Raw genomic sequence first — 26,771 nt, 5'->3', positions numbered from 1 at the left:
GTTGTAAAAATAAACACACACACACGCGCACGCATCTCTATCTACTTACCTACCTATCTAATCTATGCTGCATATAAAATACTAAAGTACTATGTTCCCACCCTTTTATCAGAAAATATGTTAAAAGCAGGCATGTTTAACCTAATTACATAGGAAAGTGCTTCCTGGACACATTCTGAAGAGATTATTCAACCACAAATTACAGTTTTATGCCGTCCCCTTCTCTGAGTAGTTATAAAGCAGCAGTACAAAAGACCTATTTTTCGAAAGATGCAACTACTAAGCACACACTCTTCTGGAGTGTTGAATGGAAGTGTTGCCATTTTCCTGTAAACAAAAAAGAGACACTGACCAACCTCAAGACCTTATTTCCTGTTTTAGATAGGAAATATACAGCTGACTAAAATTCAAATTTATACAGGTCTTCAGCAAACTCAGGCAAGGCTCTCTCTTTGAGGCAAGTGACCCAAGCAGGTTTCTGATAAGACAGTAGGCTCATTCACCAATACTAAAATAATATAAAAGCTTTTACCTGTATGGCAGTAGATGAGGATGCTTGTATGTCATTATACAGTCAAGAGCTATTCTCTGTACATTCTGGTCTTGATGGCACAGTAACTGCATGTGACAAAAGAAAGAAAATGAGTCCCTATCTAGAAGACAGAAGTGCTTACTCAAAACAGTGGAACAACCCAAAGGCTCCAAGCTCAAGCAGGTTTTAGAGTAATTTATCAAAATGGAAACAGAATGTATGTGTTGCCAGTATAAAGTCAAGATGTGAACACACAACTGTCACTCATAAAAAGCAGATATGGTTGCTGTACTTCATATATACTTTTCTCCCTTACCTACATAGAATAGTTGTAACATTTGGTTTTTCATAATTGTCTTTTGGACCACTGTCAGCTTGCATTTTCAACCTCCAAAACCAGTTACAAGTTGTGTGTCTGGGAAGACTGGATTAAAAAGCATCCCAAGACACCTGTCTGTCTGTCCTGTTACAAACACAAAACACTGGATATGCAAAGCGTCATTGAGATTTGCCCTGTCTCAAAGATGAGTCCTCATAACTTAGGCACTAAGAAACACAGATCATTTCCCCAAGCAGCAACCTTATCAGTTCTTCAGTCTCCGACCAAACAGCACAGGCTAGAATGAACAAAGGTCACTTCGCTATGACGTCCCTATGTCAGATGGACACACCAGCCATGGCAATACATATGCTAAGACACAGAAATGGCAAACAGTTAAGTGAAGCAGTCATCATCTTATGTCACGCTGTTCTTCACACACTGTTTTGACCTGTACACATCTGTTCAATATTTTCCTAAGAATACACGCGAGAAAACACATGGATCAACTCTTTTCCTAAGCAAAACTCTGAGGCTGACTGAAACTGACTGGATGTTCATTAGACTCTCAAATATGGGGACTAATGAATGGACCTTCCAACTCCCACACTGGGTGCCAGGTGAAACCCAGGGAACTAACAGGTTTCCACCATTTAATATGCTTCTACAGCCCACTGACCACTGCCTCAGAGAACAAAATTGGGAACAATTAGAGCATACACCAATGATCTGAACAAATCCATAAATCGGGAACCAACAAAACCCAGAAAAATTAATAAAATACCCTTTTAAGGAGCGTAGGATAAAAACTTAGAATCCCTCTTCAGAGTCATATTTTTGACAATTCTTTCAGGGAAATCCCTCAAAAAGGAATCTTATCAAACTGAATATTCTTCAAGAAGAAATTGTTTTCTTTTTTTGATACAAAATGATCTGTTGTTCACACTGATCATAGTCTCTGCAGACACAACACTGTAGGACAAGGACAAATCTCTTTGGGTTTTCCCCAAGCTTTGGATTCAAATTCCTCTTCCAGATCCTGTGCAAGTGGAACAGACTCCCTCTACAGCCACTCCTCCACCTTGCCAAAGACTACTACTTGTCTGCTGCCAGATCTGTTTACACGAGCCACTCCTGGCAAACTAAGCCAGGTATCTGAAGCAGGTCTTTGCTAAAGGGGCTCATTTCAAGTGAAGCCTGCTAGGAAGCCCTCTCAAGAACAGTTCCTTTTTCAGCTATCATGGCTGGATTCAAAAAACAACAGATTTCTGCAGTCTCAGACACTGCATTCAAGTAAGAATGAGTTCATTTATCAGCAAGAATTCTAAAAGCAAGCAAATAGCGTCACCTGGGTATATAATGCATTCAACTTCTCCTGCAGATACAATGCACGAGGATTTGAGAATTTAGAGAAAACTTGTAAGTGGGCTATTAGTTGCCTGTAAAACAAAACAAAACAAAACAATTATTTTTTAAAATGACCAGAAGAGACAACCCTGCATCATCATAAACCAATGGGATTAACAACAAAGAAAAAAAACCCAACAAACTGCAACACAAGAGGATCCCAAGTCTACAGGCCTCCATTTCAGAGACACAGCAAGAGGTATCCTGTTCCCTCTCCTAAGCGGCTCCTTCCAGATGTCACTTCACTGCACAGAGAAGGCCATTTCCTCAGCAGCACTAGATGGGCTCAGCTTTTGATGAGAAAGGAATACAAACAGTCAAGATGTGACTTACTTCTCTCTGCCAGCCCAGCCTGGAACACCAAACAGGAGAATTTACCTCTCTATTTATTTACTTGTCCTTAACTGGTGCCCATTTCGCTCCTATCACTAAGAAGGGATGCATTTAGCCACAGACTGTGCTGGACTTATGCTGGGCTGCAAGCACAGATAGGAGCCAGTTCCTCTAGAAGCATCTGTGTCACCTCACATCTGCCCCAGCTCCACTTTATGGAGGGGACAGACATGACTAAGATAAAGAAAGTGTGAGATCTCCTCCACCAAATGTGCTGTGGGGCTGCCAGAGGCTGTCCCCATCCAGATGTTTTCCCTAGTAGTTTACACTAAACTCTCCAGACACTCAGCCAGGCTCAGTCAAAGGATGAGCACAACACTTTCTGGCAACGCCACACTGAGCTTAGGGCAGGTGTGGGTCCTCCCATTGCTACAGCCAGACCTCACGGGGTGCAGCCCCTTGAGAGCTCTCCTGCCATGGCACAAGCACAACTGCATGGACTGTCCAGGGCGAAGAAGGGAGGACACTCCAGAACTCATTAACACACCTCCGGTAATTCTTTTATGCTTTTGTTATTGCTACTGGGAACTAATGCTTCCACTTCAGTACATGGACATTTTGAGATGGAAGTTAAAAAAAAAAAAAAAAAAAAGAAATCTTGAACTCTGTCACTGTATTTTAATTGCTGCTAATTTATAGATACAAGCCAGAATCTGGGAACAAAATGAAACACCTATAAGACACCTGGGATTAAATGACAATTCAGGTTACATATCAAATACTTTTCACGTTCCAATGTGTAAGGTGATATTTTGATGTTCTGTCATTACAAGGGCCATCCTTTGCAGAAAAAGTGGCAAAATACAAATCTTTGTAATGCCTTGGCAGGCTCTTTGGGATGTTTAGCACTGTGCAGGCACAGTTTCTGACTCTAAAGTGCTTATAATCTACTGAAAAATTAAGTGCAAGCAGCAGAAAAAAAAGGAATATATATATATATATATATATATATATATAAAAAATCTCAACATGAGCTGTTGAATCTGCCTTTCCATGAAAGCACTAGCAAGAGAAAATTAAAAATACTTACTTAGCAGCAGCTCTTCTTGTTTTCTTTTTTGGTAGTCCTACGGTAATTGGCTCCCCTTCCTTTTCCTCTTCTTCCTCCTCCTCCTCCATAGCCACATCATTCACATCTTCACTGGATATTTCCTTTGCTGCTACTGTACCACTAGTTTTCTTTCTAAGATCCTGAGATGGAGCCACTAACGAATCTGCTGGGTAGTACTCATTTCTATGTTACAAAAAAAAAAAAAAGGGGGGGGGGGGAGGAAGGAATTAAGAAGCATAGCATTTTTCAGGGTCTCAGGGGAAGAACAACTAGAAACTCCACAATCCACCATTCTCATTATTAATGGCACTGTGTCTTGGGACACTTATATGACCAAAAATTCCCAAAGAAGCGTATTACAGCAAGTATATGCTGCTTTGCCTACAAGTTGCAGAGATATAAGGCAGTGACCAAATACACTAAAGGAGACTGGCAGTACCTAGTGGAGAGGAAAAGAGACACGTGAATCACTAAATTACTAGAGGTCCGTAAAGAGGCTATGTGGAGGGCATGGGCGGTTGTGCTGCTTGAGTGAGCAGGCAAACAGTGAACATAGCAGCGTGACAGCGAGGAAACTAACCTACTACAGTATGGTTCAATTTTCCAGGAACGCACGTAAAACGTTGCCTTTCTAATCATAGAAAAGGAATATCAGAAACCTTCCCCTGCCATGAGATCACATCTACCCCACAATGCATCATACTATCTGATATGTGCACGCATGCAAGCACACAACTGCTTTTCCTCCAGAGGCAGGAAATTGAATCAGCCTCTAACAAAACCAGTATTTTCCCTGTCTTGGGGGAAAATATTTTGGTCTTCTGTAATTCCAAATTAAAATGTATTTTCATTTTTTTAAAAAAGGGAACTTTATTTCCGCTGAATTCACTCCCTAATGGAGTAACGAGGCTGTTACAGTGGCAAGTCAATAAATGCAAGATTGAGCAGCAGAAACGTACCGCCAGTTTCATTTCAGCCTGCTTCTTGTGTGATGTTTCTAACAGAATCCACATTTCGATCAAAAGGTTATCTTAACTGGAAACAGACATCTCACCAGTCATGCACTCAGGAAATAAAGTCTATAATGAGATAGCCATAGTCTTTCTATAGTAGTTCAGAACACACTGAAAGCAGTGTGTCCTTTCAATTGAAAAATAAATCTTACCTAATAAATCTCAAAAGAAGTGGGGAAAGTTCCCTCGACCTAGGCTCCACTCTGTCTGGAAACTTATCCAGTGCTTTCCACAGTAGAAAACGGAAGTTTGTGTGGTCCAGCCGCTCGCTGCAATCTGTTCTAGTCCTCAACTGCTCCAGGAAGACAGTCCCCACCCCTCCTTCTGGCATCTTCTCGCTTTCTGTTTCAGCAATGCTTTCCTCCTGTTCATCTAGTTCATTTTGTAGCTCCATTTCTATAGAACAGACGAAGAAAATCTCTTCTGGTTACTTCATAATTGCCAGTAGCACGCTATCAGTCCCCCGTTATGAAAGTAATACTTTCGGTGATGTGTACCTGTTTAGACAACCGTATTTAACACTGACCTGAAAGACTCGCATTGCTTAGAAAGTGTTCTAGGATGCCTTACAGCCCTGACATGCCTCAATTAATCTCAGTTCTCTTGAAAACAGAGAAGACCACAAATGGCTGTGTGCTCATGTCTCTATCATGAAATCATAGATTCCACACACCCATAGGTAAACCTCAAGTGCACACCTAAGACACTGCTTGCAGGAATTTCATTGAATCTATGGAGCAGGAAGATCGCCAGCCCCATTATACAGGTTTTGCCATTGCTCCTGACCAGTCTGGGCAGAGCCAGCCTCAAGCAGGGACGAAACTGCTCTACTGCTTCCCACAACCTGCAACTCCCTCCTGTAATGCAAGTGCCTTTTCTAGCTACTTCTTGATGATTAGGACAGGAGAGACAGTTTTTTCCCAAGCCTCTCCATTCCTGCCCGGGACACAATGCTGGTAGTCAAGAGCCCTGGTTCTGAATTTCCCCATCACGTGTAAATTTGGGGCACACAACACAGTCATGTAATTTACAATTACCTGGGTTACTGTTGTAACAACATTTAGGAGCCATGACTTACCAGCATAGGTAGCAGCCCTCTCCAAATGTTCATATAAGACCTTCCAGAACTGTTTATTCTCCATTTCCTTTGCATGAGAACTACCAAAGCATAAGACAGCATGAAATTAAAAGGAAGGAAAAAGCCATGTGTCATTAGGCAAGTTCACAACACAATCAGAGGTTTTGAGCACTGCTTTAATGTGGGTGTCCGAAGACAGGACATCTGCACAGCTGTAGCACTTCCTTGCCTTTATTCATGGATCCCAAATGTCAATTGTTATTAAAATAATCTGGTTGAATCTCATGACTTCAAATGAACTCAAATTGAGTAAAAATGTTCTCAAGCTTTCTACTGACTTCTGTACAGCAACATCATATAGAACCAAAGAAAGTATTAGCATGGACATATCTTTTGAAGAGCTGGTTTAATATTTTTTATTAATTCACTAGTTTGAAAGGGAAAATCCCATCCTTTTTAATCATACAACAGAGAAAAAGCAAGAAGATAAAGTCATGCTGAAAGCAGACACTGATTTCTGTATTTAGCTCAGCTGTCACTATGATAAGTCCTCCCTACTCTTTAGTAGGATTTAGTTTTTCCAGTAAGGACAGAAAAGTCAGAGACAGAGAAACTGAGAAGGACTTCTTGCTCTGTTAAGCATTTGTGAAACACTAATCAAATCCTGCTACTTTTGACTCAAAACTCTGATGCTATTTGACTATATTTGTTGCAAGTTCCCTTTAATAGCAAGAAAAATCAGAAACTAAGTTAAAAAAATGAGAGTCTACGCAGGTTGTGATTTATTTGAGAGATCAAATTAATTTCAGAAGATTTCACATGAAAGTTCTTATGCACAGATCTCTCCAAAATGGAGATTTTTTACCCCAGCTTTTGTTCACAGAACAATGGAAGGAATGTTCCAGATTGCAGCGTCTAACCGCATATACTCACGTTATGAGTTCAATTACAGGATCCCAGAGAGGGCTGAAGTTAATATAAAGCATCCCCAGTAAATATCGAAGAGGTACCTAGAATGACATACAATACCAGCTTGTTGAGATGTAAAAAACAATAGTTAAAGACCAACCAACCTCCTTTAACCTTTCTTCCTCTCGAAGAGGAACCTTTGATCAAAGAAGTTCTCAGAAGTACTACAAGTAATGAAGCAAGTAACACACATCATCATTCCTTGTCTCATAGCTGCATGAGGAAATCTAGAGCCCTATTACCATAAGCTGCACTGAGATCTAGTCACCACACCTGCATGCCATGAATGTGCAAAAACCAGTTCAGTACAGCAGATGATCTGGATGCCTGCCTCCCTCTTGAACTTCAGGGCTGCCATAGCAGCATTAGGGACATCAGAAAGAGGGAAGTGTGCCCTGAGGAGTCTTCCTTGCACTAGGCCGAGAAGCATGTCCTCTGGACTGGCTCCTTGCTGATCTACGTGCAGTAGGACTGACCTACAACCCTTCCTCACAGGAGCTTACAAGTCAAGGTAAAAAAAAATTATACAGGTACAGCAACAGCCAGAAAAACAATTGAAAAAAAACCCCCTCCCACCAAAGCCATGATCATTTAACTAGTAAAACTGTGACCCTTCCAATATCTAGAAAATGAAGTCTCCTTTAGTTCAGCAGCAGTGGAGATTCAATAGTCACAGGCATACAAGATTTTCACCCTACAGCAGATCCAGAAGCTAGGCTCTCCAATGGCCAATGGGAATCCTATCAACATTCAACCATGCTGAGTGTATGGCAAGGTCATGATTTTAAATTTGCTCATGGCTCACTTCCCCCTGGAATCATTTGCCTTCCTTTCCATTATAGCAAAAAAATGATTTATCTGGTTGTAGGCCATTTATCTAGATATCTCTGTTGTTCTTCTAAATAGCCAAGAGAACACAATAGTCCAAAGGACAATGGGAGCTGTGATCCCTACTAACAAGTGCATTTTATAAAACCTAATCTGGGACCTAATTGATTTTTTGATGAACTCTTATTAAAAACTCTGCAATCTATGTGATGGAATAAGAACATTCTCTTGGAATACAGGAAAGTGATGACTGCTTTTTGACAACAACTACTTACCTCCTGCAAAGATCCACTTGGTATTGCAGACTGCGCTATATCACATCTTAGTTTCCTCAAATGGAGAAGTTTCTCTCTGTAATCATTCACTGTTGCTGGCACAAGTTCTGCTTGGAGCAGTATGGCAAATACTGTCTGGAGTTCCCCTGTTCCACCACCCTGAACAAACAAGTGACATGCATTTTGTTAGAGTATCCTTTTCTCATTGAAAGATATTTCAACAAAACTATACAGAGTCCCAGCCATTCTGGACCACAGAACAAAGTCAAGAGACTTGGTCTGGTTTCCACCACTTCGGGATCAAAACTCATGCATTTCAAAACATCAGGAGGCAGGGGAACAAAGAGATAAAACTGTAATGTGAAAGCACAAAAGCAGAGGACAGCCTCTGCCAGACTCATGCTTTGTTTCTGCGAAGTGGAAAACAGTTCACACACAACAAACACAGATGGTTTTGAAATGTTAAATGAAAAGTTTTAGCCCTACCTCATCCTGTGTAGAAGGTGGATTCTCAAAATGGTTTAGAATCCGGACAGTCAGTAGTCGGACCTATCCAAAGGGGAAACATAGGTCAGAAGCATGCAGGAGAATGCAGGCTACATACACAGACACATACACACCTACATAGAGGTGAATGTTTTGCACAGGAGGCTGATTTCACTAGGTTCCTCCCGGAGCTGAAAAACAGATGAGCTCCTGTAGTCTAGCAGGTGATTCAGAATGAATACGTTAGGCTCCGGCTCCGATTCACCTCTTGGGAAGAGGCAAGCCTCTCAGGGCTAAAAGTTAACCTCTGTTAACTCATGCCCCATGGCAACCTCTTAGAAATGGACACAGTCCTAAACAGATAGTATGAAAGTAATAGCTTTACACAGTCTCATGTTTCTCCTTTCAGCCTTTGTCATTTAACTCAGCTTACTTAAATTACATTGTTAAAATACAAATTATCTTGCACATGCTCAAAAAAGCAGATTACCTTGGAAACACCAGTGGAAATATTAGGATGCAACTTCTCAAACAAGTCCATTAGGTTTCCTTGGGAAAGGGGTTCCTGGCAGCCACACAATGACAATCTCGTGTAATAGAGATCAGCCAACAGCAATGCAGAGGGGTCTGAAGGGAACGTGCTAAAACAACAGAGTGTTTTATTAGCATACAGAGAGCACTGCAACAATACAGATATTTGAAAATAAGGCAGTAGTGACAATAACAATATTAAGAGAAAATTCCACATGATTTCAGGCTCTGCTGGCACCAGCAGGCTGGTGAGGTCAGACTTCACCAGCACGCTGGCTTGCAGCCTCAATGTCCAATTACCTATGACAGCCCAAGAGGCATGAAATTCCTCCTTTGTACTAATCAGACCTGTCAAGCTGAGGCTAGCAGGCTGGACCCACACACACACAGCTGCAGAAAACAAATGTGCATAGGTCAGACAAGGGCTGCTGCTATTGTCCAGGTGTCCAATCAGCGATCAACTTCAACAGAAAAGAAATAATCCAGGCTTAGGTGAGACACCAGGAATCTTGCCTGCCCACAGGGAAACCCCCTTCTGCTACCCAACATCCCTCACACTAAGCAAGTTTCATAGCTTCTGCCAGCTTTGGGCCGGGAAGCACTAGACTGGAGCTCGCTGCCAAGACTTCCTGCTTGATCTGGGCAAGTTATTTCATCTCCATCATGCCTCATGGGCACCACAATTTCCTAACTGGACGGGACATTTTGAAGCTCAAGCCACCAAAGACTTAGAGATGCTCCAACCCAGCAGTGATAGGAGATGATAAGTTCAGCAGAATTTGCTGGAGAAAGATCAGCAGAGTCCCTCGATCCCTCCAACCAGTCAGTTATGTGTGCTAATTATAAGTAGAAGAAGTTAAAAGAAATAAAATGGAGCATACCAAAGCACACACATGGGTATGTAAGGACATGGTGGAATCCCAACACGGCCAAAGGACTGCAGAAGTTCAGGCTTTTGACCCAACTCAGAATGTGCTGTTCCTATCTCTTTTATCATTATAATGTAACACAGTCACTAAGCACAGTGCTCCCAGACAAAGCTAGAAGCAACATTTTTAATACACTACCCTGCAGCGGTCTAAGAAAGCTTCAGTTTGCAGAGAAAATGCCACTGAACAGTCACTACATCTACCTGGTTCTCTAAACAGTGCCTACAACATTGCTACCTTACATAACCACAACACTGAAGCAACGCACCAGCATAACAGAATAGGCAACACACAAAGAGGAATTTTACAAGCCCCTACATAAAGGCAAAGTCAACTCTTTGCTGTACCAAGGAGAATCATGAAGGATCACAGAACATGTGGAGTTTACTTACGTCACCAAGCTCTTAACACGCTCCACAGGTAAGAAATGTAGTATTTCAGAAGACTCTGCCAAACTAAGAAGAGTACTTACAGCTTGGCAGGCCACAAAGAGGCTTCCTGGAGTGGAGAGAGAACAAGAACAGTCTGCGTATTTACTCAGGTCTCAATGACTTGTGTTTGCATGGTGCTTGCCCATCCTGAAACGGATGCAGCAACAGAAATAGGGTAACATACGGATCCCAGAACTAGTGTGTGTATTTTCTAACCATTATCATAACCCATCAAAGAAATGCTCCTCTGGCTACCAAAGTAAGTGCTTACTCCAGCAAGCTAGCATTGAAAGCTGTGAGCAGCTCCCCATTTGCCTCTGTTTTCATCACACCCATGCAAACAGAGAACAGAAATCTGGAGCTAAGCACTGTTGCAGGAGTCTCAGACAGCTCTATGCTACAAATGGCACTCAGAAATAGAGAAATGCTGCTCAAATTGATATGACTGCAGCAAAATAGAAGCAAAAATATATGCTGATACTACCACACAGATGCCTATACACTCTGGCACTTCAGCAATGCACTACTGTATGACATCTTCACAGCTGTCCCATGTACTTAAAGACTAAATACTTGTTACTGAATGGAAGGCGAGTTTGCTCAATTTTGTTACATCAATCACATCTCCTTCCTAAACCTCTCAGCCTCCTTTAGAGATGGAGGGTTTCCCAGAAGCACAGGAGAGCCAAAGGCCTTCCAGGCAAGAAAGGGGAAGGGCAATTCCTTTCCACTGCCACTCCTAAGTTAGCAAGTAGGTTGTTTAAAAAAAGTTAAAAAATAATTCCCCTTTCCTTTGTTTCTTCCCAAGCAGAAGAAACACTACTCTTAAACCAGGCAAAATGAAGAAAGTTTTTAAAGGATATAATTTTCTTACATGCTGCCAGCTGCCACGGAAAGAAGGGGAAGTGAGCATTTATTTCTCATTTATTCCTTTGAAAACATCCCTCTGTTCCAAGTTGCTTAGGTGTGTGCCAAATCCTGCTCATCATTAACCTCCATAAGGAGCTCCTCAAAGAGAGGAGAAGAAACTGGAAGTAATTGCGGGAAGAAGCTTTCTGCATCTGTAGTGTAATGGCACAGGTTCCCAAACTGTAATCTGCATACCATTTAGTAGTAGTACATCTGTGCTGGACAAACATAGCGGCTCCCACCTCACTATAGACACACCTATATGATCAATGGGGTAAGCACTCCTATACAGGCAGTTGGGTACATACAACTGTTGCTCTGTCTCAGTTCACAAGCTTGCTTCCCTGTACTCCACAGCAACTGTAGAAAAACACCCATTTCTGGGACTTGCACTTTGCCTCCAGCTACAGAGGCCACACAGGTCAAATATGGAGCACAGGGTTGGGGCGTGCCTTGCACAGGCAGTGAGAGGAGACTGGAGTCCTAGTACAAGGTGAAGGAATTGATGAGATCATGGAGCTGGAAAGAAGGCCAGAGGATGAAGAAAGTGTCCAGGAACCCTAGTTTGGGAGGAAGGTGAGGAAAAAAAGCAAAGTATAGGCTGGGGCAATAGGAGCAGGAGTGTAGGTATGAGGTTGTATTTGTTTTCTTTAATAGGCAAAGGAAGAAATAGCAACATGCCTCTTGCACACACACACACAGCTGGAGCAGAGCTGCTACTACTGCCACCAAAGATGAGGCCCAAGAAAAGAAAGTCTGGGTATTCCTTTCCTAGAAAAAGTACATTGCCACTAAAATAATGATGACAGCATGCAAACCCTGCAAACAGGATAGAAGAAAGGAATAAATCAAGAAGGACCATGCTTGATAAAGACTAGAGAAGAAAAAGCAACAGAGCCAATAGGTGGACACATTTAGAAATGTTAATAAAGGGATTATAAAGGGAAAAGGCCAGACTCTAGACAAGCCCTTTCAAACCAAGGAACGATGAACACCGAACCTTGGGCATTCCAATACTTGCTTATACTTTGGCACAAGGCCAAATACTTGCAATCCCCCTGAGTAACAACTGCCCTGACCAATGCAAGCTAAGATAAAACATTTTTTTTTTCCTGGCCAGAGAAGGAAGACAACCAGTGACAACCCATGCCTGAAGGAAAGATGCAGCATTTTAGAATTGGTGCTGTCACTTAGATCAGAGATGGTAATGTCCCAGACTTTGCACTATAGGTTTGGAATAGTCTAATTGAAGCTTGTGAGTCAAAAGTCTCTCCTTCACTTGACTGCTTCAACCTGGATCTGGTTTAGATTGATTTTCATCCTCTTTTTTTCTCACTTTCTCTTCCTTCCCAATTATTTCTGTCCTCTACTTTGCAGAACACCTGCCGCCCCATTATTATTATAAACAGCAAATGCAGAATAGTTTCCTGGAGGGTGTTTCCTCCCAAGCTTTGCTTTTCTAGTTTTACTTGAGCTGGTCAATAGATCTGGATACAGTGCTACTGCTATTCATTTTCATGCTTTGTGTCATCAGAAAAACTTTTTTTTTTGTATATCAACAAAAAGCAAATAAACAGGAAATAACTGTAACTGACCTTTGCAGAGACTTCCTTTGCCAATGGCTGTGAAGAGAGAGTCTATAAAACTTGTCACACAGGGCAGAATGTTTTCTTTGTCCATTGGTCTGTCCAAAATAAATGGGAAGACTTTTACCTCTACGTTACTCTGACACCTACACACATGCAAAAGCTTTCTTTCACATCTAACTTGCATTAGATTACAAATAGTTCACCCTAAGTTTGAAACTAGCGGCAAACCATTTTTGCTATTTCTGATTCACAATTGAAGTTGTAGCATTCATTGCACCTTCTTTCCAACTATTCCTTCTATACAAGAACATCATAATTACTGAAAAAAGCACTATCCTATCTAGACAGTGTGGTTTTAAAACACAGAAACCGAAACGTGTCAAGAACATCTCTATGTACTAGAATACTAAATTCAGGGAGTAGGCAATCGAGAAACTGCTATTCTATTCCTGACTTTACTATTGACTCACAGTATTTCCACACAGCATTTTTTTCACCTTCTAATGTCACTTTCCCCAAACTAGGGTTAGTAATTATTGTCCTTCCCTTAGTAAAATCATTTCTGACAGATAGTGAACTAGACAATACTACAGAAAGACATGGCAATAGTACCTTAGAATATCCCTTACCTAATATGTGGCAGTACAACCAAGGCAACCCAAGGCTGTGAAAGGTCAGCGATGTCCTCCTTCCCTGGTAAATGGATTAAAGACAGTACATGATCCAACACCGGTACTTCTGCCTTTCCTCCTTGTCTTTTACTTGTTTGTTGCCTTGTATTAGAGCTAAAAATAAAACCAAACTTTTAGTAATCTACCATTGCATATCAGAGATTGTTCCTTTTCCTTACATGATACTCAAAATTATGGGGGTTTTTTTAATTATATTTTTTCTTTTTAATGTCCTCCACAGCACAAAATATTATCTAGTCATGCTGAGGAGCACAAAACATGGCCCACAAGAAATGTCAGGTCTTTATTTCAAGTTCAAATAATATTTCTAGAAGGAAAGCCACTAGGTCTCAGTTGGACACCCTCACAACTAGGACATATAGCCTCTAGGAGCACCTGGGAGTTGTCTCTGTGATTATTGTTAATAAACCAATTGGTAAAAGTTTGGGGAATTAAAAGGAATCACAAACTGTGCCCAAATCAACAAGCCTATCTGCAAGCAGAAATGGTTGACACCACACTGGAATGTATGACCAGGAGTACTTCACATCCCATGGACAGCAATCTTTCCATTCCACCCAGTGCTTGCAAGACCACAGTTGAAGAGCAGAGCCTGTGCAACCTTCTAAGAAATATAGAAGCTAACAAAAAGACAGCATCAAGAACCACAGAGGTTTAAGAAACAAAATTTATGAGATAAACCTCAAGGAATTAGGATGTTTCTGATGATCAAACCCTGTTATTTGTAAAAGCTGGATGGAAAGAGTAATAAGTAATCTGCGCTTTATGTTCCCCGCAGATAAGATAAGCAGCAATGGATTTAAACTGCAGTAAAGGCAGTTTAGTTCACACACTGAGAACTGGGGCAAAAAGCAAACCAAACACCTGTGTAACCATAAAGACAGCAAAGTAATGGCACAGACTGCCAAGGGCAGCTTGGGGATCTCCAGAACTACAGTATTTAATAACAGTTTTGTTAGACATCTTTCAGGACTGCTTCAAGACTTGCTAATTCCATCCTAGGTAGGAGATATGCAACTCTTGAGATGCCTCCCAGCCCTAATTTCTACCACTGACATTGCAGGAGCACAAAAAAGTCCCAAGTAGGACCAAGGTCCCCTCAGCTATGTACTCCGTACCACTGAAAATCCAGAGAGATCAACAGACAAAGAAAACAAAGGAAGAAAACCAAATCTAATTATTTTGACTCAACCTTCTGTTCCCTAAACCCCAACACCTGCACTTTATTAAATAGTAATAGGAAAAACCCACGGAGTGGATTGCTTTTAGGAAAGATAAAACCTTACATAAAAGGCAACATAAGCCACCACTCTGCAGGTGAAAGTTTTGAATTATCTGAGCTAGACTGATTAGAACAATCGTTATCAGTAGATTTGCAATGGTCATTCTGTGCTTGACAGTGGTTACCCCAAATCTTCCCAACAAGGCTCCAGGGGGAAAGCAACCACTTCATTGCAAAAAATGCTTTGCAACTAGAAGCAGTCAAACCGTGCCAGCACAGTGCTGTATCTGGATTAATCACATGACCTTTGGTACCCAGCTGCGCTCTACGTAAGACTATAGTACTGCTGCCAAGAAAGCTCCTGGACAAGATGTATGCATATAGGGAAGAAAGATGGGGCACAGGCAGGAGGTTAGCAATGATGAGAACCTAGACTGCAGCAGTCGCTACAAAGATCAACTGCCCAAGGATGCAGCATGCATCTTGGTGTAGCAAATACCCATCACACACTTACCACAACACTTGCTAGTCTTTTTATACCAGTGATCACCTTTCCAGAGCAGTATCTCTTCTCAAATAATCTCAGAAAGAAAAATGGGATCCTATCGTATCACTTGGTTTGTAAATCTGCCAGCAATGTTGCCATTTACACAACTCTGGCAAATACTGGGGGGGCAACTTTTATGGAGCTCTGCACTGCAGCCATGCAGACACATCTAGTGTTTGTTAAACTTGAGAAGTCTCACCTGACAGATGATTCAGTGAAAACAAGAGGATACTTTTCAAATGCCATTGAACCAATGGTAGGAGGCTCTGCTTTCACCAAAATGAGTTTAGCCAGAATTGCCATCGCTTCATCCTTTGTGAGGGCATCTGTGCCAGAGAAGCAATGCTCAATGTACTGTAGAAAGCACGGAAGAAAATGCTGAAGGAGGGAAAAAAAAAAAAAAAAAAAAAAAAGTCAAGGATTGGTAAATCTCTTTAACCATGATCAAATCCACAAAAAAACCCAGACACATGGCACCAGCCACAGAGGAACTCAAACACTCACAAATGAGCCAGCAAAGCACCAGACTTATCAGTCCTGGTGCCCCAAGTCACCAGCACACAGACATCCTCTTACCCTAGCAGGGACAGTGATTTGATGTAAAAACTCACTTTGCCCCAAATCTAGTCTCATCAGGACGTTCCAGATCCCTGACTTTACTTTCACCTCCCACTCCGTTTAATTAATTTGATTCCTCCCAGATCACTGGTTCCAGGACTGACCTATCAGACATCACTTATTCTTAATTTCCACTTACTTTCTCCAGAACTCCTTATCTTCATCCCATCCATTACAAGACCACCCCTTTAATTCCCAACAGACAAGCTTCTTATTGTGAGCACAGACACCTGTCACCTTCTCCAACCCTGAGCACCATTACCAAGCTTCAACACAATGCCATAAGTAACCACCTTCATTCTTACCAGATCATGTCAGAAGTTTAAATAAGCATGTCAATACCCAAAAATGCTTCAGCACACAAGGCAAGTAAATATACTACAGATTTCCCAGTTGCTCCCTTTGGCAACAAAAATAAACAAAATGTACAAAAGCTTCCACTTACCCTCTCAAATTGTTTCATTGTGAACATTGCTTCAGAGAAGTCCAAAATAAAGCGCCGTTCAAATCCACTTGCAAATACCTGCAAGAAGCAAATGAAAGGTTGACAGGAACGCATTAACAAGAGACATTTCACAGTCAACTCTCCATTAGCCATGGGACATTTTTTCCCATTTATGAATCAACCATATTTTGAATTCTGAGACACCCAGCCTGGCTCTCTGTTCATGGCTAGCAGGGCTTGTTAGTTCAGGCACACACAGCAATACTGTTTCCAGTGACAGTTCAGGTACAGAAAAGCACAGTCTTTTTTAACAAACCCTGCTGACACAACCCTTTTTAACAAACCCTGCTGGATCCAGGCTGGCTCTGGGCAAAGTCAGCATTTTCCCTGTGTAGCAGGTTGCAGAAACTTTACCACCTCATGGGCAGAGCCAACCTCTGCTGCTGAAGGACCCAAGATAGAAACAGTTCTTTGAGATACCCAGGATCAGTGCTCCTGAACACTGAGATGTGCAACATAAAAATACACACCTAGATCTCCCTTTCCCAGACCCTTCAGAAGACAAAGACAACTTCAAGTCTCCTCCAGTTTCAGAGAAGCCCACACAAACATCCTCAAATGTCTGAAGGACCATGTCTCCTGAGCAAAACTGGACTCGTGCCACAGGCAGAACCAATCTTAGTTCAACACAAGCCAACACTGAAGACCAGATGAAATTTGATCTTTTTTAAACAATTGCAACAGCCTTGTTTTCCCACTGTAAGTCACATGACATCTTCTCTTTCAAATATTTTTTTTTTTTTTTTTTTTTTTTTTACACACTCAGTACAACTATGGTCCACGCTGTAAAATGCAAAATTATAATGTACCGTAACAGGAAAACTGAAGAATCAGACTCCACAGTAGCAGCTCCTATTGATCTTTGCAACCCTGCATCTGATAAGAAAGCATGCAGCTAATCCTGTCAATGCTTCAGGTGCAATAGTAGTACTGAAATATGCCTACCCCTGTGCTTTCTAAACCAAACTGCATTTGCCTGAACCTCATTCACAAGGCTAAGCCATGCTCACTAAATGCTTGGCAGCTTAGTGAAAAATGTACTTTTTTCACCAAGTCCAACTCACTGATCTGCTTTATAATCTAAGGCAGAACATGTCCCTCCTCTGTTCTCCCTTCCTTTCTCTACAGAGGCCGCAGGTGTTTGAATCACAGCCTGGTTTTCATTGCAAAGACATCTCCCACAGTGGCACTGCTACACTGACAGTCTGTGTAAGACTGTCGAGTCCCAAGACCTCAGCAGACATTATTTAAGGCATTGAACAGCTTCTCTCTTATCTGTGCAAGAAGGCTAAAGGGAACTTTATAGTATATTTCCCAGCCTGAAGTGGAATGTCCTGAAATCAGCCTGCTTTAAGGAACTTTGGAATTTCTGCTGTAAGCAGCAGTCCTTGTTACCTTCTCAATAGCTTCTTTGGTCAAAGAATCAGGCAAGAAAACATTCTCAGCCAGCAGGAATGCAGAAATGGTGTTCAGCAAGGTCTTGCAGCAAGATGATGAGAGATCTGGAGTTTGTAACATTTTTATTAAAATCTGAAATGAAAGAGAGAGAACTGATATTCACCTATGAAGACAGTGATTGTCTGGTCTGAATGACCCGGACAGTCCCTGGAGCAGGAGGCCATGGTGTTCCAAGCTTCAGCCTGCAGAAATGAATCCTAACAGTCCTGTTGAAGTTTGAAGGCGCTAAACCTCCATTTCAACCCAATAGGGTTAAACAGATGTGAATCTGTTAGAACTGCTGTACTGTTGATATGGGGGTCTAGGTCTCCTCCACAGTGGCAGGAGCTGGTCTCTAGAAGCAGCAGCCCGCTTTCCAACTTGCTCATGTAGAGGACTACATCAGCATTACAGTATGGAGGTAAATTCTTATGGGACTGGAGAGGTAGCAATAAATGTCTCTGTTCACTCAACTCAAATCCTAAGCGCAGTGATGCATCAGAAATGTGTACGAGTGCTTCGGCTAACCACACCTCTTCCATATTCAACTGATACTTCTCTGGCACATCAGCCAAAGTGAGAGTCTGACCTACCTGACAGACATCTTCAGGCAATGAGATTTTGGATCCATTTGCATGTTCCACTAGGATCAGATAAGCTTGCAGAATCCTTTCCATCTGCTCCGAAGCCATATCACAGTTGGCCTTAGTTATTTTCCTCTGCAAGTCTAAGAGCGATTCCTGTTTAAACAAAAGGAAAGCAAAATGTTTCAGAGAAATGAACGGACACTGTTTCATTGACTGCTATTTGAAAAGCATTCTAAAGAATCAACATCTGCCCAACAAACTATTGTTGACTCTCTTGTTCATGTTCAACAAACTAAACCTTGCAGAAACACTACGTTATTCCCATTTTGTAAAAACACACATCCCAGATTCTTTGGACAGAAACGCAAATACCTCCTAAGATGAGGGTCTCCTGAAAGGCCAATACATGACATACAAAATAGGAAAAGGAAGAGAAAGAAATACTTGGTCCCAGACCCACAATGGTATGGAAGCACCCAGCTTTCACTGGAATTATCAGAACTTAAGCACTTTTATATTTTATGCATCATTATGCTAATGTAAATACTGAGAGGTTACTCGTATCATCTACATTATACAGATAATGGAGCTGCTCTGGATCACTCCCATTAGTGTCCCTTTCTGTCCAGAGGATATAAACTCCCATCCTTGATCCTATAAATTGAATTCAACTTAGAGAACCATCATAGACTATGTGAATATTTCCCCCTGAGGAAGCCACCTCCATGCACCCACTGGTTCCCAGGGTGAAAAAAAAAAAAGCCTCATTAAAAATAAAGAGAATTATGTCACCAATTTCCAAGACTTCATCACAACTGCAGTTGCTGAGTGACTCAGATCCCAGGGATCCAAACATCCAGTGGCAAACAATTCTGTAGCTAATGACAGTCAGGCAATAACTGCTATCACAGTGGGTGAGGTAGGAGGGACAGGATAGGATTTTTTGGGAAACTATGGATAGTCACAGGGAGGGAGTGCCAAGAAGGAACAAATAGGACTATTTACCCACGCTGGAAGGACCACCCTAAAATTCACCTGTACCATTTCCTCCAGTTTCCCATTTCACCCTCCTGAAGAACACGACTGACACAGATTATGTTGTCAGTTACAAGAGGTTTCAATCCCCCTTAGCAAATCCCAATCACTAGCGAGAAAACATCTAAACATTGGTCAGGCAAATAAAAAAAAACAACAAAAAAACCCGCACTTGCCAGGCCCTTGCCCTACATCACCCTGACTCAACATAGCACAGCCCATGGCACTCAGCTGTGCTCCCTTAAACCTCAGAGTGCAACCCCCCAAAGCAGCAACATGGGAACACCTGGACTGAAAACACGCGGTGATTTTCAGTACTTGGCTCCGAGGCTTAAACTTGGCTCTCCAGGTTCAGCCCAGGTCTCTGCTGTAAAGAGAGCTGCAGGGCAAAAAGCTTCCCCTTTACTGTCACAAAGAGGTTTTGGAACCACCAACATAGGTAGTTCAGCAATAGGAAACAGGCCCTAGCATATCCACCCCAGCAAGGGGTCTGCAACATCTGCAAAGGCAGACCCTACAAACACTCCTTGCCCAGCCACAGGACTGAGCTCCAAGTCTCACACACAGCGGTTCCTTTCTCACTCACAGCACTGCCAGCAGGGTCACTCTGAACTTATAAAAGAAGGGTGGGATTCTTCCCATGCACTTGACATTGTATTTAGTATTTCTAAAGCAGAAAAAAACCCTAGTTCTGGTCCAATAAAACAAAAATGTTTTTCTTGATAAGCGCACAGCTTTTTCTCAGTCTCTCATGATTAAAAAAATAAAATAATGTACCTCCAGGCACTTGAAGAAAATGTCAAAATGCTCCTTGTGGATATGGAATACGGCTGATCTGATCATCTGCTCAAAGGCTTCTCCTACAGTTGCCCATGGTAGTTCAACTTCTTTTTCAGTAACAGGCCCCAGCTTTAACAGAATTAACTTCATAGCCTGCACAAGAAAAGAGCACATAATGTCCTTATACTTAGAAAATAAATCCAACAATCCTAAAATTAGCTAGTGCAATATACTGCTACAATATTTCAGTGATCTCAATTCTTTCTAGAACGACTACAAGGAGAAAAAAAAAGTTATCATTTAAAATCTGAAATATCAGCAAGCAGTACTATTTTAATATATAGGAATACTGCATAGGAATTACTAAAAACAACCCTCATATCGCAAAGAATATTCTTAGAGGAAGGCTTTCAGATCCTATTGAGTAATAAACAGCAAGCATGCTTATCACCAAGGATCCACTGAGATGAACAAGACAACAGTCAATGGTTTCACTGAGCTCTGCTGCCTAGGTCTCCGTTACAGCAATATTTAAAGCAGAAATCCTTTCTTGTCTTTACCGTCTCTGCACAAGAGTGGAACATGTTTCGAACACCTTTGCACATCTCAAAAAGTAGCTGTCCTACACCTTCCACCTTCTCAGGGTGCTCCCCCAGGTCACAGAGCATTAAATTGAAGATTGCATTTTTATCAGAAACCTACAAAACATAGGGAGGAAAAAACCAGTTATATTCTATTCAGAGCTGTCAGATGGATAGATGCAATTAAATGGCTCCACAGCACCACGTTACTCTCCTAGTCCTGCCTTCCCACAACAGTTCAAACTCATTATTTCTGCAACCACACAAGGAAACTGAAAGGCGAAAAATGATCAGCTATTCGGCTACTACAGCTGCTCCCCTCAGCCCCAAGATGTACACAGGTCTACTGAGGTCGCTGCAGCTGAAAAATGTGGGGTTTTATTATTGTGATTTTAAAGTTAAACATGTGCATAAATGCACAATTAAACTGGTGCCAACTGAAACGCAAAGGTTGCTGCACTGGTGTGGAAAGAGATGTGTATCAGCTGAACACAGAATCCAGTCATTCAAATCTATAACCACACTTGGGAATACTGCAAGGACTTCTGGCCCAAGATTTTAAACCCCTCCATTTCTGAGGATTGGACTTGAAGTTCAGGAATTTCTGAAAACAACCAATCAAACAAATGTGCTTTATTAAGGTCTCTCAACTTCAGACAAAAATGAGGATACTCAAATTTGCTAGCCAGTCTCAGGAATCCTAGCTTTTGTATATTTTGACTAAATAAAACACAACTACCGCTCCCTGTCCTTACTCCATGAAAGGCTGCTGTCTGATCTTGATTGATCTGCCTGGGAACGTTATATACTCTGCTCTTCAGGAGTCCAAAAAGGTTGTCACAAGAATTTCAGTTCTATAAAGGCCTTAAAGCATTAGTGAAAAAGCCAGTGAGGAAATGTGCATTTACAAATTAAAGCCTCCCTTCTGCAAGATCACCTTACCATTCCAAGTCATTTTAGATAAACCAACCATACACATTTTGGTTAATCACTCTTAAAACACAGAGCATTAAGGCCTCTATTTGCCACTGCTGATACGAAGTGTATGACATTCTCAGTAAAACACTCACTAAAAATGACAACTCAGGACATGCTGAATGCCAGTTCAGGCCTTGTTAACTTTTCTTTGGAGAAAAACTAGTATTACACATTGAATCAAAGAGCCACCACAGAATGGAGATAGCATCAAAGCACAAACAAACACCTCACTTACCTTTCTCATTAGAAAGACAAAACTTTCGGCAGCAAAGTTTCTGATGTGAAGTTTGTGGTGAGCCAGCAGGGTGCTGTACAGGCTACAAAGACACAAAATAATCCAGTGTCTTAAAGGCAATGTAAGAATTGCCACCAATTGGTTTTAAAACTTATGTTTTCAGTTTACATTGCCACTTTTTACAAACACTAAGAATCTATCCTCCTAAAGAGGGCAAATACCTCCTTCAACTCGATTCCTTCCCACTCTCCCTGGATAAAGAACAGAGTTTTGCAAAGAAAGTCAAATGACAATGCTAGGCAAATTAAGCCACATTCAGAAATACCTCTAAAATCTCTGGATCCATAGAGATTCAACTGCAGCATCAAGATTTTCAATACATATACTCAGAAGCAGGAAGTGAAACCGAAGTTGATTTGATAAGCCAGATTTGTATTTCAGTTGAGCCAACAGGCTCTCCTGAGCACTTAAAAGTTTCTAAAGATACAATTTACAGGGGTAATAAATTTTTGCAGTTCTCTGGTAAGTACCAGTAACAGTTGCAGGTGGCTCAGCACATTTCAGTGCAGGGTGAGTAGTGCCTCAGACTCACAGCCAAGCAGATGTTTTTTCAATATGCTCGACAGCTTTTGCTGGGTTGGGGAAGAAATCTGTAACCTCTCTCTTGCTCCATCTGTTCCAAACTGAAATTAGGAGGAAGCAACATGGATCCACTGGCTATGACAAAAAGAAGAGCCCTGCTACCGCAGCAATGTTAGATTGAAAAAGCAGTCATACTGGGTCAGGCCACGGGTCCATCCGGCCCAGTATTCGGTGTACAGCAGCACCCAGAAGCAGATGTCTGGGAAAGGTTAAAAACAGGGCAAGTGCATATAAAATCAGCCTTCAACCACCTGCAGCTCAGGGACTTCCCAAGCCAGAAGTGGCTCCTATGCATTTGGTAACTCCCTCCAACTTGGCCCGTTTCCCTTTGAACCCATGCCAACCTTCTACATCCACAGCATCATGCAGCAAGGAGTGTCAAAGCATACAAAACTGTGCATACCTCATCTGCTCTCTCACTAAACAGACAGAAGAAGGGAAAAACAAAAAGGGGAAAACACTGGGGAAGGAACAACAAAAGACTCAAAGGAAATCTATTCAATGTCTTAAGTCTAGGTGTCTGCAAGTGGGAAAGACAGAAATGATACAACTATGACTGAGGTACTGGACAGATACTCAAGAGACCTGTGTTGAATTTAGTCTTGGTCACAGGTTTCCAAGATGCTCTGACAATCCAGTGTCTGTCTGTTTACCCAGCTGAGGTGGATGCTTCCTCTCCTGTCCCCACAGGAGAAAAAGGGACCAAAGGCCCAAATCTGCAGCCCAACCCACATCCCTCTGCCAATACAGTGGCCCATGAAAGTCAGTAGGATCTCAAAGGAGCTGCATATGATAACAAGGCTCAGAGTCTCTCAGAAAGCAGGGAAAGCATGCTAATGAGTATACTGAAGCATTGAGCCATATATTCATGTGGCCTTTACATTTCTATAACATCTAATAACTACTGATCAAGACAGACATTAAACATGGCTTTTACCTGTATATGTTGTTTATGTCCTTCACCATCAATCTCCACAAGTATTTGTAGAGATAGGAAAGAGAGGTAAAAGCCCATTCCATCAGCTCTGTGTCCTGTGTATCCAGTAACTTGGTGATGGCCAGGAAAAAGTCATGAAAGTGAGGATAGAAATCAGCCTGAAGATCTCGAGCCAGCTGCACCACTAGACTGTGTTTCAGAAAATACACCAGTGTTAGTGCATTTCAAAAACCTGGTCAAACATTGCATAATCCAGCACAGTTTCTTTGGAAAGAAAGACAGCATCACCTTTACTTCTCACTTTTATTTAAATACCACATATTAGGCAGCTGTGGATGGCAATAATCTTAAGATTTTAAAAAAATCAAGCAGCTAACAGTAAACAAGATGACATAAATGATTAACATCAAACAAAGCACATTCTGTCTGACACTCAGTTAGCTCTCAGGCTAATTTGCTTGCCATGTCATAGTTTGGTGGGGTTTTTTTGGTTTTTTTTTTTTTTTTTTTTTGAAGACTTAGAACCATATAGCTCTATCAGGGAAATATGACCACTTTGGGCACCTCATTGCTATATTTTCCTCACGTACAATAAAGAAAAATAACACTCTCAACAGGTCTCATGCTTACTTGTAATACCGTCAAGGCTTCTGACTATATTTTGTCACCATATACTTACTCTAATAGGGGCTGATAAGCAAGACTGCCTTCGATTTGTAAGTGTGTCTTCAAGCTCTGCACAATGGCGCTCTGGTAATAGACCAGCTGGTTGAAGGACTGGCATTTGTTGGCCACTTCATTGTAGAATTGCACTGTTCAAAGCACAAAAGAGAAACCCTGAAAACTAATCCAGTTCCTGGTAATCACATAAGATGTTGAAGAATAATAGCTCTTCAGAGCCCGGTCCAAAAACCAGTCAACAGAAAATCTCCCATTGGGCTCTGGATGCAGAAGAAACACATTTTAACAGTTTAAGGAAAGCAGGAAACATGAATAAAAATGACGTACCAAAATGCTGAGTTAGGTTCAGTTCCTTCCATTTCCGTAGTCCTTCGAAAAAGTAGGTTTCAACCTCCTGTCAAAATAAATATTAAATTATACCTACCAACCCTAGTGAATGTAGCCTGCAAAGATGAGAGGCTCAAATGAAGAAAACTACCAAGTGCCTTAAATATTTTAAGAATATTTCAAGAAATCTTGATGACTTCATTTCAAAAGGTGCTATGGAATTTCCCTAAAAATAGGACTTTTCTTTCAAAACACATTTGAAAATATTTTCTGGTGACAGGATTTGTTTACATAACTGCTTTTTAGACCTTTGTTGACTGGCAATAATCTAAGACACTGAGCCATAGCCCACCCAGTACAAACACTTTGGGATTTCTTTTGGCAGCCGCACAGCTACCAAGTGGGAAGTTCAGAAGAGCAATCCAGCAGGCCAGGAGGTAATAACCTGCAAAGCACTATAACAACAACGATGATCTATAGGACGTATATAAATGACCCTGCTTTATGATGTATAAAGACACATGCTCATGCTTCATACACATTCTGCGAGTATTGCAACTATTCAGCACCTGTAAGCCTTTGCAGGTCTGCATCTAGGACTGCTGACTGCCACAGCAGCGTCTTCCATGCTCAGAAACACCCACGGGCCCACCAGCACCATGGAAGCCATCAGGGTGGTGCCATCAAAGAAGTCTCTGGCAATACCGCGAAGCAAGTCAAAAAGCAAAGGGGAACAAAGCATGAAATATGGCTCCAGGAAAGGCAACTCTTGCAGAAGCTTCTTTTCAATTTCCTCCTGAATAAATTTCTTAACTGAATCTTTCATGGAACGTATCTACTTGTGATGTGATTTCAGAAAATGATGGCAGTTACGGGTCTCACCTCAGCATAGCTTCCAGTTCTGTCAATCCGATGAATAATGTCGATATTAACATTGCTTAAGCGCTCCGAAAAGGTAAGAAACTGTAAAACAAAAGGACATACATGATTTTTGCTCTACTCTGAGAACGGCCATTCTAAGTCCCTCTCAATAGCACACACGCTGCAAACAGAAACCCCACTTCTAAAGACAGGCTGCCAGACAGTACCTGTCAATCTGTAAACAGTCCTACCAGAATTTTAAGGCAAAAAATGCTTAAAATGCCTGCGAGCAGGACCGACCCTCTCCCCCCTCGCTCTGCACAACCAAGGCTTGCAGCCTACATGTCTCCACAACACGGTGAAAAAGATGCAGAGAAATCTACCCGGATTTCAACAAACTGCCCAGCTTTTGCCTGTCCTGAAACAATGCCTAGGTTAATACCCCACTGGATATTATTTTTTTAATCAAATTATGTCAGTTGTCTACATTAGGGCTGTGGTGTGCCTGCTGCGTGACACGGACAGTGGCTCGGCTCACGGAGGTGGCACCGGGGAAAGGGGAGAAGCCGCACCTCAGCGCGGGTGTCTCGGCCAGGACCCCTCGCACCTCTGCGGAGACCCGAGCCGGCGCGGCTCCCCGCGGCCCTGCCACACCACCGACCCTCACACCTCCTTCCCCAGTACCGCCTCGGGAGCCGGGCACTAAAACCGGCAACGAAAACCTAAAGACCCCTTCCCCGGCCACCAGCCGCGGGCGGGCGGGCGCTCACCCGGTGAGTGTTCCCTGACTTGTGGGCGGCGGACTTGCTCTTCATGGCGGCGGCGGGGGGGGGGGGGGTCGGCCTGGGCCCCGCGGCGCGGCGCAGCCCCACACCGACAGCCACACGTGCGGCCCTACGCGCAGGACGCCGCCATACAGGCCGCGGGCTGCCGGGAGGAGGAGGCGGGCCTGCCGGCGGAAGGGGCGGGCGGCGGCTGCCGGGGGGCCGGGGCGGATTGTTCCCGCTGAGCGGGACTTGAGGTCAGGGTCTGGGAAGAGATGGGGACTTCTGTGTGTCGACACTTGCCCTTGTCTTACCTTGTGAGCAGTGTTTCCGTGAGGACTCTGGGCAGAGCGGCCCACCTCCGCCATCGTCTCTGCGCTTTGACGTGGCGCGGAGGGCTGGGCACCCCGGTAACGGAGGGAGGCCCCAGCGGTGCCTGAGGAGGAGAAATGGGTGCCAGTGAGAAATGGGTACTAGTGGGAGAGTGCAGCCCTCAGCGCAGTGTTAGTGGCTCAGCCTGAAACAGCCACTACTACAGCCCCGATTTTAGTGCAGACTTTTGTCCAGATCTCAAAAAACCTCACAGCTCATCCCAGACAAAG

The 26,771-nt window shown here is 42.5% G+C and overlaps 1 protein-coding gene across 3 annotated transcripts in view; it reads right to left on the bottom strand.

The window, feature by feature from the left end:
• UTP20 (UTP20 small subunit processome component) overlaps positions 1-26,328 on the bottom strand; it is a 66,021-nt gene extending 39,693 nt beyond the window's left edge. The window contains exons 1-24 of one of the 3 annotated variants that reach the window (XM_054846636.1): positions 26,176-26,328; positions 25,427-25,507; positions 24,545-24,611; positions 24,216-24,348; positions 23,537-23,725; positions 21,958-22,039; positions 20,724-20,861; positions 20,161-20,316; positions 18,355-18,501; positions 17,720-17,854; positions 16,265-16,342; positions 15,401-15,579; positions 13,370-13,525; positions 12,747-12,835; positions 10,204-10,309; positions 8,842-8,992; positions 8,352-8,414; positions 7,866-8,024; positions 6,727-6,803; positions 5,794-5,873; positions 4,868-5,111; positions 3,682-3,885; positions 2,200-2,290; positions 533-618 (exon numbers count right to left, since the gene is read on the bottom strand). In XM_054846636.1, the coding sequence (XP_054702611.1) occupies positions 533-618; positions 2,200-2,290; positions 3,682-3,885; positions 4,868-5,111; positions 5,794-5,873; positions 6,727-6,803; positions 7,866-8,024; positions 8,352-8,414; positions 8,842-8,992; positions 10,204-10,309; positions 12,747-12,835; positions 13,370-13,525; positions 15,401-15,579; positions 16,265-16,342; positions 17,720-17,854; positions 18,355-18,501; positions 20,161-20,316; positions 20,724-20,861; positions 21,958-22,039; positions 23,537-23,725; positions 24,216-24,348; positions 24,545-24,611; positions 25,427-25,507; positions 26,176-26,220 (2,936 nt within the window). In that variant the 5' untranslated portion in view covers positions 26,221-26,328. Of the gene's footprint in view, positions 1-532; positions 619-2,199; positions 2,291-3,681; positions 3,886-4,867; positions 5,112-5,793; positions 5,874-6,726; positions 6,804-7,865; positions 8,025-8,351; positions 8,415-8,841; positions 8,993-10,203; positions 10,310-12,746; positions 12,836-13,369; positions 13,526-15,400; positions 15,580-16,264; positions 16,343-17,719; positions 17,855-18,354; positions 18,502-20,160; positions 20,317-20,723; positions 20,862-21,957; positions 22,040-22,282; positions 22,313-23,536; positions 23,726-24,215; positions 24,349-24,544; positions 24,612-25,426; positions 25,508-26,175 lie in introns of those variants that run through there. The other 2 variants (XM_054846654.1, XM_054846645.1) reach the window with 2 other exon arrangements.
• Between the last annotated feature and the right edge of the window lie 443 nt (positions 26,329-26,771).

The sequence above is a fragment of the Grus americana genome, chromosome 1, assembly GCF_028858705.1.
Source record: "Grus americana isolate bGruAme1 chromosome 1, bGruAme1.mat, whole genome shotgun sequence".
Lineage (NCBI taxonomy): Eukaryota > Metazoa > Chordata > Aves > Gruiformes > Gruidae > Grus > Grus americana.
This window is presented reverse-complemented; position numbering and strand designations above follow the sequence as displayed.